The sequence below is a fragment of the Topomyia yanbarensis genome, chromosome 2 (assembly GCF_030247195.1).
Source record: "Topomyia yanbarensis strain Yona2022 chromosome 2, ASM3024719v1, whole genome shotgun sequence".
NCBI lineage: Eukaryota > Metazoa > Arthropoda > Insecta > Diptera > Culicidae > Topomyia > Topomyia yanbarensis.
Window position 1 is genome coordinate 288,206,505 of NC_080671.1, and position 14,180 is coordinate 288,220,684.

Genomic DNA, 14,180 nt, shown 5'->3' on the forward strand with positions numbered 1-14,180 from the left:
TTTTTATCTCTATTATAGATTGTTTTGGCTGCCCCAGATCGTACCAATCACTCGGAGCGATCGGTTGAGTTTATCTTTTTCTCGTTCTGGCCCGTGATTGCCTGGAAAATAAGTGCTCGGCCTACGCCACCCGGATCTTTCTTTCAATCTCGGCCTCAGCCATCCGGCTCTAATCGTATTTCGCTACCCCAGCGATAGTTCACGCGAGTGCAGTGTTAATTCTCCCGATCAGTAGTGCGAATATCAAGTGCATCGAAAGTCGCTTCCCTACGGGTCCGTCCCACCCCAAGGGGCCGCGGAGCCGCCAAAGGGTCACTCCCGACCCAATTTAGCAAAATTCCAAGCCTACTACGGCATTTCCGCGAGAAAATTGGACATCGAAAGTTGTACCAGGTAACAGGAGCGCAGACTCACAAGTAGGTAAACAACTCGCGCCTCCACCGAAACTTCAATCTCAAATCGATAAACACGACCGCGCCTCCACCAAACCAAATATTCAAACTAAGTGAAAAACTTGCGTCTCCACCAAATCGAATTTTCAAACCTAGTGAAAAACTTGCGCCCCCATTAAATTGCCGACCGTCGGCGATTTGTATGAGTGTGTAGCAGCGAACCCTCAAGTCGAACCGGTGCTCGTGTGTGTAGTGACTTGTACGAGAGTTTTGTGACGAACCCCACCAACAATAACAAAATGCCGCGCCGCCCTCCCCCCGATTGGGGCGGGGAACCACCCCTTAGTCGATCTCTCCCCGGCTACATGAACTCCGGGGACGTAATTGACCAACAGACCCTACTATTAAGAGCAATCGACGAGCCAGGAAACACGGAACAACGTCTCCCCGCCGATCCCTTCCTTATCCTGAAATCGGTACAGGCAGTGCTTGAGACTGACCCCAGAAACCTGGTGAGCGCAACAAAAGAGGCAAAGGGATACAGATACGTATTGAGAACTCGATCCAAGAAAACCTATATAGCACTACAGAAAATGAACCAGCTCATAGGCGGCCAAAAGGTGGAGATCATCCCCCACCCAACACTCAACATAGTACAAGGCGTTATCTACGATCCCGACACAAAAGACGTAGAAGAAGCTAGACTTCTGGAAGAGCTGAAGACTCAGGGGGTCACGAACGTTCGGAGAATTACAAAAATGGTCGACAAAAAACCGACCAACACACCACTGGTTATTCTATCATTCTCTGGTTCTATCCTTCCGGAGCACGTGTATATTGGTCTACTGCGCACCAGTATTCGCCCGTACTACCCACTGCCGATGATGTGCTTCAAGTGCGGGCACTTCGGGCACGGCAGTCGATTGTGCCCCAACCCCGCCGTCTGCCTGAACTGCAGCCAACAACACGAAACATCAAAGGAAAACCCCTGTGTCAACACAAGCCTCTGTATCAACTGCGGACAAGGACACTCGACACGTAGCCGGGAGTGTCCCAAATTCATTGAGGAGGAAATGATCATCAAAGCAAAAATCGACAACAACATCACCTATCCCGAAGCCAGAGCCCTAATAACCAAACGATCGCAAATCCCAACCTATGCCAGCACCATCAAAGGAAACACCAAGAACGACGAAAAGGACACAATCATAGCCCAGCTACAAAAAGAACTAGCAACCCTGAAGGAAAGCAAAGCTCAAAGCGCGGAAGACAATAAAGACCAGGTAATCAATATTCTTAAGGAACACTGTGCCAAGCAGGCCAAACAGCTACAAGCAGCCTCCGCCGAAATAGCCAAACTCCGACAAGCTGTAACCGAGCTCTACAAACATCAGTCCGCTCACCCCTCGGAGAACACCAACGAAAACGCTTTTACGGGAACGAAAGCCAAAAAGGGCAAGTTTATTGAACCAACCTCCGTAGCGGGTACCTCTATCGGCCCGTTCAGCCTGTCCGAACCTAGAAGATCCAATCGCCAAAAAGAAAAAGACTCCCGAAAAAGTGGCACTGATAAATCCAGAAGCCCCAACTCCAAAGCAACTCCCGACATGACTCTGCTAACACCCAACAATGACTCCGCAATGTCTTGGTCCCGCTCCAGCTCAACAGCATCACTGAATAACCTAAATCAGGTACCCTCATCGGACCCTGACAACCCATTCACCATCTCGGAATAAGCACAACAGCTCGCAAACGCCTAACCCGGCAGTCAGTAAACAACAAAAGCAATTAAATTCAACAGCCGAAACAAAACAAACAACCCTCCCGCGTCGACCCCGACCGGGGACGTTCCGGGTCCTCCCGATGCACCCCCGGCGGCTGTTGACGCGGGCCCGGGTTTTACCCAGGCAAGTACTTTTAGACTAAATGCAACAGCAAACAACCGACTGCCCCTAAACCCTTCCAGCCAACACCTACCAGACGGCACCCGGCCGTCAATCATCGAAACCCTGAACTATAATCACTCGCCCGACACGCCAACACAATCAATAGCACACAAAGAACTCAACAATTTGGACTCCACCCCCAAAAGCCTAGACCACAGCAACATCAACCGTTATCCCCGCCACCCAAGCCCTATAGCCGGATGCTCGTGGCACCCAGTACGGTTTCACTACGGGAACAGTGATTCGAACGAGCCGCAACGGAACATCAATACCTGTTCCACTAGTTCGTCAGCTGAATCCGTTTGTTTGGATTCACACCAGATCAGCAATAACAACAAAAACGCATACATCAAAAAAGCCCCCCTCCTCGCGCCGCCCCCGACTCGGGAGGTGCCGGAAACATCCGATGAGTCCCCGACGGTTGCCGGCGCGGGGAACCCGGGGCTTCCTCGGGTAAGTTCCACCAACCCCGTAACCCGACCGGATCCATCTGTCGCACTCTTCTCCTCTACAGAGTCCCACGGTACAAAATCAGGCGCATCATTGCAGAACGCCAGCGTTACCAAAGAAAGCAACAGACTTCAATCCACCTACAACGCAACTTGCTCACCGTGCATCAAAAAAGCCCACCTCCCCGCGCCGCCCCCGACTCGGGAAGTGCCGAAGACATCCGAAGAGTCCCCGACGGTTGCCAGCGCGGGGAACCCGGGTTCCTCCCGGGTAAGTTCCCACCATACTATAACTCAACAGATCCCAATTGCTGTCGCCTCTACCCTTTCCACAAAAGCACAAACAGGCCAAACGCTCCCTATAAGCAAAACACCGGCGGTCCCCCCACCGCCCGTTCTACCAACTTCGACAAGGCCCAGCAGCCGACCGGGAAGGAATCGTGGTCCCAACCATAGCTCTGACCCTCTACCCGTACGAACAAACTACACCTTGGCCATTCAGTGGAACACCAACGGCCTAAGAACAAACCTAGGTGACCTCCAACACATGATTGCTCGCTCAGCGCCCATCTGTCTCGCTATCCAAGAGACACACATAAAAGGTGATACGGATCCATCACCGTGGTTCGGGCACCGTTACACCTGGGATTCAGCTAAAGGATCGAACCTCTACCAGACGGTCGGCCTAGGAACCAGAGCTGACCTTCCGTCCGAGCTGGTAAAACTGGACACCGACCTGATCGTCGTCGCCAGAAAGATCAGTTTTCCCATAAAATGCACGGTGGCATCCATATACATCCCCCAAGACGTAAAAGACGTCGGAAACAAATTGCGGAATCTGTTCAAGCAACTGCAGACCCCGTTCATACTAATGGGTGACTTCAACGCGCATCACACAGTGTGGGGATCAAAAAGGTGTTGCCATCGCGGCAACGCCATTATCGACGCAGTTGAAGATAGCGATGCCGTGACGCTAAACGATGGCAGTATAACCTTTCTCCGGGGCCGATCCACATCCGCCATAGACTTAACTATATGCTCTAGCTCCATCGCCGGAGCCTGCGGATGGTCGGTCCTAGCCGACATCGGGAACAGTGATCATCTTCCTATCACAATCTCTCATGGTCGATTGCCCCCATTAACGTCGCGACGCCGCCGTTGGATCTACGATCGAGCGGATTGGCCCACCTACGAAGACAACATTTCGGATGCCCTCGATCGAGACCGCAATTACTCCCCAGAGAAACTCGTAGAAGTTATGACTCAGGCCGCAAAATCATGCATCCCGCGAACTAGCGGAGCACCACCAAACCGGTCGGTTCACTGGTGGAACCCAGAAGTAGCGAAAGCAATCAAAGAACGACGAAAAGCTCTTCGAGCTCTTAAAAATACTCCCCCTGACCATCATCAATGGGATGAGCGATCGGCGGTTTTTCGACATTTTAGGAATCAGGCCAGACAAGCCATCGCGAAAGCCAAGGAGGCCAGCTGGACAGCCTTCCTGGGCGGGATAAGTTCCGAATCGTCCACCGCGGAACTGTGGAGAAGGGTAAATGCCCTTAGTGGCAAAAGAAGACAAAACGGTTTTGCACTATCGCTCAATGGTACCACGACAGTTGAACCTTCCGAAATTGCAAACGAAATCGGGAAGCACTTCGCATTGATCTCGGGGGACTCTTCCCTCCCACCCTCCTTTCTCAAAACGAAGACAGCCACAGAAGCTACTCCTACAATCTTCACGCCAGATGCGAGTCAAAATTACAACATACCTTTCTCCGGGGTGGAACTTGCCACTGCACTAAGCACAGCAAAAGGCAATTCTGCCGGACTCGACGACGTCGGTTATCCCCTTTTAAGACATCTACCTCCAGTTGCCAAGCGAGCGCTACTAGACGGTTTCAACAGGATCTGGGGAGGCGAGCCTCTACCAGACAACTGGAGAACCGCTCTCATGATCCCCATCCCGAAGAAATGCGAAGGAACCAGAAGCCCGAATGACTTCCGACCCATCAGTCTCCTCCCCTGCATTGGGAAAACGATGGAAAAAATGGTGAACAGACGCCTGTTAACCCTCCTCGAGGAACAAGATCTTCTTGATCGTCGGCAGTTTGCTTTCCGAAAGGGACTCGGTACAAGTGTTCATTTAGGCTGCCTCGGCGAAATTTTAAGCGACGCCATAGCCAACGACCTTCATGCGGATATTGCCATCCTTGATCTCGCCAAGGCATACAACACTGTATGGCGCGAAGGAGTGCTTCGCCAGCTGCATCAATGGGGCATCCGCGGAAACCTCGGCTGCTTCATAAAACAATACCTTAGTGACCGAAGCTTCAGGGTGGGTATCGGAGGAAACCAATCGGACCTATTTTGGGAGGCCAACGGGGTACCCCAAGGATCGGCGCTGGCAGTTACACTATTCCTAGTCAGCATGAACTCCCTCTTTGCCACGCTCCCGAAAGGCATATTCGTATTCATCTACGCAGACGACGTGATTCTTGTAGCGATCGGGAAAACGACCGGCCGCACCAGATTGAAGCTGCAGGCTGCCGTAAACGCCGTTGGTCGGTGGGCCAACTCGGTCGGTTTCAGCATCTCCGCCCCAAAATGCGCTATTTCACACTGTTGCAACTCTTACCACTTAGCCACCGACCGGCCGGTCAAACTCGCTGGAACAGTAATACCATTCCGTAAAGAGCCAAAAATCCTTGGCGTGATAATCGACCGTAAGATGACTTTCCTTCCACACTTTCGACGGGTGAAAAAGGACTGCGAAAGCAGGAAACGTCTTGTCCGCACCATCAGCTCGAGACACCCAAGGTGGAACAGGCAAAGCGCACTTAAAATCAGCCAGGCCCTCATCCAAAGTCGTCTGTTCTATGGCCTTGAAATAACCAGTCGTAACTGGGAGGGTTTAATCGATACCCTCGCACCGCTGTATCACGGAGCAATCAGATCAGCCTCAAACCTGCTGCCAAGCACCCCCGCCGAAGCTGCCTGCGTCGAAACCGGCGTCCTTCCCTGTCGGTGGGCAGTGGCAGTAGCCGTTCTAAGACGACCCATGGGGTTCCTAGAAAAAACATCGGGTGATGAATGCATTTTCTACAGACAGCTAAGAGCATACACACCATGTTTGCCAATGCCCCTCTTCCCACAGTCGCCCAGCTACATCGGGTCAACAACCGCGCCTGGCACGAGCGCGGTCCAAACATAGACATCAGTCTGGCTGTATCCACCAGAGCAGGAGATCCTCCCCGGGCTGCCAGAGCCAAATTCCTACAGATGGTCGAACAAAAATACTCAAACCATCTGCACATCTACACCGACGGCTCGAAACTTGGCGAGGGGGTGGGCGCGGGTGTGAGCGGAATCGGAGCGGGCCTCGCCCGTCGTCTACTCTCCGGGTGTTCCGTGTTCTCCGCGGAAGCCGCCGCCATCGTCATTGCGGTTACCAACAAACCTGAAGACACACCCACAGTGATCTTCTCCGATTCCCTCTCAGTCATCAAAGCGCTGGAATCAGGGGAGTCCAAGCACCCCTATGTCCAAGCCATAGAACAATCCTGTGACTCATTAACTACCATATGCTGGGTACCCGGACACAGCGGAATCCGCGGTAACGAGGATGCTGACCACTTGGCCGCGCTCGGCCGACGCTCTCGCGCCCTGTTCTCTAATGAGGTACCGTCATCTGACATCATCAGGGAATTCAAGGCGAAGACCTCTGAGCACTTCATCACTCACTGGAGGACTCTCCGAGGCTACCCTCAAAAGGTAAAGGGAGACCTCGAAAAGTGGACAGACCGCGAAAACCGAGTTGAACAAAGAGCGCTATCCCGCCTCCGCATGGGACATACGAGGCTCACCCATGCCCACACCATCACCCGCGTCGACCCTCCAATATGCACATCTTGCAGCACTAGACTCACGGTGGAGCATCTACTAATAAACTGCAGGGAGTTCGACAACCTACGACGACATCACAACTTCCCCTCCTCGATTCGAGAAACACTAGCAAACGACCCAGTGCACGAAGAGGCACTACTTGCCTTCCTGAAAGATGCCAATCTTCTCGAATCTATCTAAGACAGACCGCGAACCGGCCAACTTCACACCATCCTCTACTGCAACCACTACCAACTGCTCAGCGGCCCTCCGCCACACCCGGACCGGGTGCCCGGGAGGTTCTCCCGCGGCCCTTCCACAACCGCAATCCGTCAGACCAACTACTACCACCGCCCAGCGGGCCCTCCGCCACACCCGGACCGGGTGCTGGGGAGGTTCTCCCGCGGCCCTTCTACAATGGTAACCCGTCAGCCCAACTACCACCACCGCCCAGCGGGCCCTCCGCCACACCCGGACCGGGTGCTGGGGAGGTTCTCCCGCGGCCCTTCTACAACCGCAATCCGTCAGCCCAGCTACTACCACCGCCCAGCGGGCCCTCCGCCACACCCGGACCGGGTGCCGGGGAGGTTCTCCCGCGGCCCTTCTACAATGGCAACCCGTCAGCCCAACTACTACCACCGCCCAGCAGGCCCTCCACCACCGCCCGGACCGGGTGCTGGGGAGGTTTTCCCGCGGCTCCCCTACAACCGCAATCTGCCAGCCCAATTACTACCACCGTCCAGCGGTCCCTCCGCCACACCCGGACCGGGAGCGGGGGAGGTCCTCCCGCGGCACTTCTACAACTGCAATCCATCAGCACTATTACTACCACCGCCCTGCGGGCCCTCTGCCACACTCGGACCGGGTGCTGGGGAGGTTCTCCCGCGGCCCTTCCACAACCGCAATCCGTCAGCCCAGCTACTACCACCGCCCAGCGGGCCCTCCGCCACACCCGGACCGGGTGCCGGGGAGGTTCTCCCGCAGCCCTTCTACAACTGCAATCCGTCAGCACTATTACTACCACCGCCCTGCGGGCCCTCCGCCACACTCGGACCGGGTGCTGGGGAGGTTCTCCCGCGGCCCTTCTACAATGGCAACCCGTCAGCCCAACTACCACCACCGCCCAGCGGGCCCTCCGCCACCGCCCGGACCGGGTGCTGGGGAGGTTCTCCCGCGGCCCTTCTACAATGGCAACCCGTCAGCCCAACTACTACCACCGCCCAGCGGGTGCTAGGGAGGTCTCTCGACTAACCGCAAATAAACAAGTCACCCACCACCATCGTTCAGTGGGTCCACTGACATACCAAAACCGGGCGCTGGGGAGGCTCTCCCGCGGCCCTGGCAAGCTGCCTTCATTCCGGAGCTCAACACCTCATCAATCCAATAGCCAATCGATCTCAAAGAAGAAAAACCAAATCAGTGAAATGTATCACAACTATCTCCTTTCTTATGGCGAATTACCCTGTGTGGTTAAAGCCCAATAAATAATAATAATAATAATAATAATTGTTTTGGCTGGTTAGTTTCCAAGATATGGATGAAGAATTTTTTGCCGGCGTCGGCGGTAAAACATGGTGATGAGTTATGTTCTACCATAGGCCATGCGGTAGACTTGGGTGCAACGCCCAACTCCTACTAAGCAGAAGGCAAAGAATTCCTCACATTTACTTTCGATCATGACCATATGAGCCTGCCTAGTTCTAGTTTTCCGTTCTAAGTTTATAACTGATTCGCTCTAGAATACCTATCCGTCTTTCAATTTCATTGCTTTCGTTTCTCTTAGTCTCAAATTTGCCGAAAATAGCCAACAAAATCGATACAGTAGAACCTTGCGGAAATTAAAACATAGTAACCCAAAAATGAAACTATCAACACGAAAAAATGAGTAAAATGGATATTATTTAAAGAATAGAAAAAGCACTACAAATGAAATTTGAAATAAATTCAAACAACGAATTAAATGTAAAATTAAGAAAAGATAAATCAAATGTTTTTTTTAGGAAAAAAATTCAATGTAAACGTATAGGAAAATGGTCAACAGAAAAAGTACTTTCAAAATAGGTTAAATGGAAAACATGAAGAAATAACAATAACGATTTAAATCTTAAGAAAAAGGTATAAAAAAAATAAATAAAATTATAGGGGTGGGCGTAGCGAAGTTGGTAAATCGATTGCCTTATACGCAGCGCACCTGGGTTCGAGGCCGACCCCGCACATAGGGTTAGAAATTTTTCCTAAGAGATTTTTCTAACCCGAAGAGGCGAATGACCTTAAGGTTAAAACCTCTGTAATCGAAACAAAAAAAATAAAATAAAATTATATTAAATGAACAATGGGAAAAAATAAAACTACGATAAACGGAAAGCTAAAAACTAGAAAATGAGAAAGAAAATAGGAGAAAGGTAAAAAATTAAACAATAAGACAAATTGGAATGTATTTGAATAAGTAAAATTGCTCTTGCAAATGCAAAAAAATATAAAAAAAGGAAATAGAAAAAGGCTATGACAAGAATAAATGTAGTAAATAGATAAATTCTAAAAATTAGATGGAATGACAAAAGAAACAAATAAAAAGCAGGGTATTAAAATATGAAACAATAAGAAAAAAATAAACCGGATTTTTTTCGAAAAATTGCGCATAAAATTCAATAACAGAGAAAAAACTTTAAATTAAAGTAAGTGATAGCAATGGAAAAAAACAAAAGTAAGGAACGTAAAAAGATGGATAAAATAAAAGTGTGCAAATAGATAAAAAAGGCAGAATCTAACAATTGTAGAAATACAAATACAATCCACAACTTGAAAAAATAGATCAATGAAATTTTAACAAAATAAAAAAAATCCACGTAGGAATAAAAAAATGAGAAACATGGATCATATTTTAAATAAGGGTTTTGGTTGGATTTTACGCAATGCTGGATTCGAAAACATTCATAATCCTATAAAAACATGAATTATTCTTTTATTTGTGTTGGTGTGTTAGCATACCTTAAAATATTTTACAAAAATGTTGTGACTGATTTCTAGAAAATAGTTCGAAAATAATATAAAATCGTTACGTTCAGGAAGCGACGTTCAAAATCTCACGCTCACTCCTCCAAAACGACAAGATTTTGTATGCGGATTAAACTTGCTACATTAATTAGCTAATCTTGCTAACTAGTTGATTTAGTTTGGTAGCAGAGTTAAATTTTCTCTTCGAAATCAATCAAACACAATGTAGTAATTTAGTACAACGTATGCTTTTTAGAATTTTTGGCAGCTGTAGGATTGTGAACTAAGAGATCTTCTTTTCATGCTCCATGACATATAAAATTCAAAACAAAACTATTAACACTGTATGCGTCACGAAAGTGGCTTGTTGTGTACGCAATTTGCTGTTATAATGAAAATGTTGATAAAAGGCCGTATTTGAAAGAATTGTAAAACGTATTTATTTTTTTCCATCCCTGGCCTCTTTACTAGGGGGAATTGGTGATCGAAAATCACCGAAAAAGCAACGTCATTTGAGTATGACCCCTTTACAAAAATGTTTTTATGTATCATCTCGCATCTGAATATGATTTTTTATAAATTTTGTATCAATGAACGGCAAACCAAATATATTAAATTTTAAATTTAAATTTTTGGATTAATTTCGAATTTTTTGGTATATCAAGAGTTTTTGATGACTCATTTGACCAATTGAGCTCTCAAATAGAGATAGGGTTACCGCCTCGAGTGGTACTTTGACCGGCAGAATTTTACTGAGCAGAGGATAGACTTCAAGAGACACATGGGTATGCGTTGAAATCAATCAGAATTTCAAATTAAAGTGATCTCGACTCGACAGAATTTTGGAGCACTTCCATTGCTTTTTATTGTATAAAACGCTTAAAAACAAATAAATATGCAGTTTTATTTCCTTTGTAGCTCGTAGCACTAGGTGGAAAATACCTGATTTTCTTCACATTCACCGCAGAGTGTAATGTTTTGGTAAAGCACTCCACCTTTCTGTGCTGTTCACATTTAGTTGTACATACATTTTGCATTTGTTAACCAACCACTCTCGCTGTAAAGGATAGCCCGAGCGAGCTTTGCTCTGCTCCTCAGTAAACAAACACGGGGTGTGAAATCACACTTCAGTTTCTTTCGAGAATCTTTGTGAGGAACATAGGGCCTGCAACCCGAGGATGATATTTATGAGGACTGGCTGCTGGGTGATTCCTGGTAAAGAAAAGAGCAACGCAAAATTGCAAAATAATCCAATGGATTCTTCCGGGTGAATTCAGATTTACCTGAACGAAGACACGGAATTCACCTCCAAAAACCCTAAGCAGGGTTTTTTTTCTTTCAATGATTACTTTCGATACTAATCCAGCGCTTTCGAAGATTGGAAATTCAATAAATCAAAAAAATCGATTTCAAATTGGCAAAATTTGAAGACAACCTCATAACTTCTAATCAAACCATTTAATTGTTTAACCATTACAAGTCTGATCATATTTTTGTTTCGATTATAGACATTTTAACGATAAGGTCATTCGCTTTTCCATTCAGGTTAGGAATGTTCCTATAACAAATCTCTATTCCTGTGTGCGGGATAGAACCCAGGTGAGCTGCGTACATGACATTCAATGTACAAATGCCGCTATGCCCGCTCGAGTCTGATCTTGTTTCGATGCGAGAATTAGGTTGGTATAAACATAGTTGATATCAAATATGCAGTAGTTTAGAATTTTCGTTATTCTAGTTACCTCATACACAAGATATTGAATTTTTAATTATATTATCAAATACATTTTTGTCGAAAAAGTATTTGTCAAAATTTTAGTTTCTGTTAAAAATCCGGGCCCCCTTCAAAGCTCCGTGCCCGGGGGGAAACACCCCGGCCCCCCCCCTCTCGAAGGCCCTGACTGCCCTGTCAAAGTAGAAAGTTTATGCGGATAAATTTCCAATGGGCAATACATTTTTTCAATGTGATAATTATCGACAGCAATATTTAAAATTATACATAGTCGAAAATTTTATACTATCCTGATTATCTACTTTCAACGCTCGGGTAATGAGCCTATTTTCGTCCTGTTTCTATTATCACCCTACTAATTTGTAGCCGCTGGTTAGAGCAGCTTTTCCCATCTTTGTTCAACGCATTGGTTTAAAAGGTAAGGTAATAATTGGAACACTCGATTCGAGTTTTCGTTGCGCTTAAAAACGAACATTTTACAGCTTTCTACAGCTGGTTCTTAAGAGCAAGGTAAAACTACTGATGCCAATTTATACGCATTGCATAAATTGTAGGCCTAGAAATTAGTGATACACCCACCATGATAGGGTTTATTTTATGAAAGAGGTTAACCTCTTTACCCTATAATCGGAGCAGAAGACTAAGCTTCTTATTTTGATACTGATTTCACTAAATAATCCCCCTACAAGTGAAATTATGTTTTAAACAGATTGTTTAGCAAATATAATGAAATGATGTGTTCATGACATATGTAGGATATACGTTAGCCTCCGCCTATTCAATCAATTCCATTACAAGAATCCAACATTTGCGCAATATTTTCTTAAATTTTCATTGCAAAGTATTAAAAATTGGGTGAGTGACATTGAATTTTCAGGAGGAAACTCGAAAAAATGCGGTGTACACACTAACTTAAAACCTCCTATACTAATCGTTTAGAAATTTCGCAGAGTTCTTTGTCACATAATTGCCCAGGTACCTACGGGAGTGCTTTACATAACATGTTAACCGTTTTTTAACGAATGTATTGCCTTCAAAGTGCTATGAAAAATTTGAAAAAATAAAGGCTGCTCTCATTAGTCCTTATCACCATCACTTATAGCAAAAACATTTTCTGGGACCTTTGGCACCAAAATATTTTTTTATGACAAATATGCAAATGGTTCAACATTCTTCCAAAGGCACGTCATGGTTCTAATAATAATTCGGAAGAGCATTTAATTCTGTTATAAATCAATTTGGGGGCATGCAACATTTTTCAAAACTTTTTGTGTTGCACTATAACATATGCTAGTTCACTTGAAAAGTTAAAAAATCACTATAGCACCGTGAAATGAGTTATGATGAAGTTTTGGTAACAAATTCTTAATTCACCTGGCCAGTGCGTAACAAATAAACGGTTTGCTTCAATAGAAACATGTGTGTCACGTTTTAGCTTAGCTATGGGTGCCATACGTCAAAAAACGTAGCAATTTTTGATACCTAACCACTTCTTCCCACACAAGTATTATATTTTAATAATAGATCGCTTGGCAAATTTTGGCCCCTTAAGGACGGTACTGTACTATTTTATCACTTACGAGGCCTACAATCGATGAAATTTCTATAAATTGGCACCAACACGTTTGCTTCGTTCCCAAGAACCACTAGTAAAATAATAAATGGCCCGAGAATAGTGGAATACTTCTGTTTGAGGGCAACGAAAACTCTAATCGGGTGCCCAAAATATCGCACTACCATTTAAGTCAAAAGATAGTACAAATATATGGCAAACACTGCTCTAACCAATGGTTTCAAGTGGGTTAAGAGCTAATTGTAATAGGGCGAAAAGAGGCTCATGACCCTATACATATTTGAAAACTATGTATATATTTAAACAGTTGAATTGCTTCATGCAACGCTTAACTATACATTCATTTCAAAAACAAAAATATACATCAGAAATAAGCTTTGCACACGCATCAAACCCATATAACAAAACCTCATAGCAACTAATCATTACCTCCTCACAAGGCGTGTGAGGACATCACAAAACTCCTTTTGAATCATCATGAGGTGTAGCCCACTCTCCTCCACGGAGCAAATATCCCATGCGTAATAAAATATTTATCTACATCATTTCGTTGAGCAAGAGAGGAACTCTCTCATTTTTCGGGTCCTCACACACAACGGTAGAGATGCTCCCGTTGCATCATTCTTTTCTACCTCATCCTGAGGGAGGGATATTAGCCCTCATTGTGTGTTGAAGTGTTTATAACAAGTCTGCTTCGCATGGAATGACCCATATATATATATATATATATATATATATATATATATATATATATATATATATATATATATATATATATATATATATATATATATATATATATATATATATATATATATATATATATATATATATATATATATATATATATATATATATATATATATATATATATATATATATATATATATATAAGTAATACTCTGATGTGTCAGAGTTTTATAAAAAAAACATTTATTCACTTATGATCGTTATGTTACAACTCACAGCTAAGACTAATTTAATTTTTCTATCAACTGCCTCTTATAAACTATGTTTAACCTAGTCAGCAATACCAAGTCTGCTCCAGTATCGTCCGATGTCCACGTTGTCCACGTTGGCCGCTTCCACGTTGGCATCGCGCGTGGCATTCAGCTGACTCAGCATATCAGCGTTGCACCGATCGTTTGGATCGATTATGATCGGTCAGCGGATATGGTTGCGATGTCTGCTCTAGCTTCGGAAGGTTTCCTC

The 14,180-nt window shown here is 45.6% G+C and overlaps 2 protein-coding genes across 2 annotated transcripts in view; both read left to right on the forward strand.

Moving 5' to 3' along the window:
* Nucleotides 1–14,180, forward strand: part of LOC131678626 (regulating synaptic membrane exocytosis protein 2) — a 978,270-nt gene that overhangs the window by 843,436 nt on the left and 120,654 nt on the right. The window lies entirely within an intron of this gene.
* LOC131678627 (uncharacterized) lies at nucleotides 65–13,665 on the forward strand. The gene is made up of 2 exons (XM_058958858.1): nucleotides 65–3,058; nucleotides 11,209–13,665. Exon 1 carries the CDS (start codon nucleotides 692–694, stop codon nucleotides 2,126–2,128), a length of 1,437 nt encoding a protein of 478 aa, XP_058814841.1. The 5' UTR covers nucleotides 65–691; the 3' UTR covers nucleotides 2,129–3,058; nucleotides 11,209–13,665.

Bases quoted from the DNA above. Each gene is read 5' to 3' on its own strand.
- LOC131678627 (XM_058958858.1), top strand. From the start codon at position 692: ATGCCGCGCCGCCCTCCCCCCGATTGGGGCGGGGAACCACCCCTTAGT.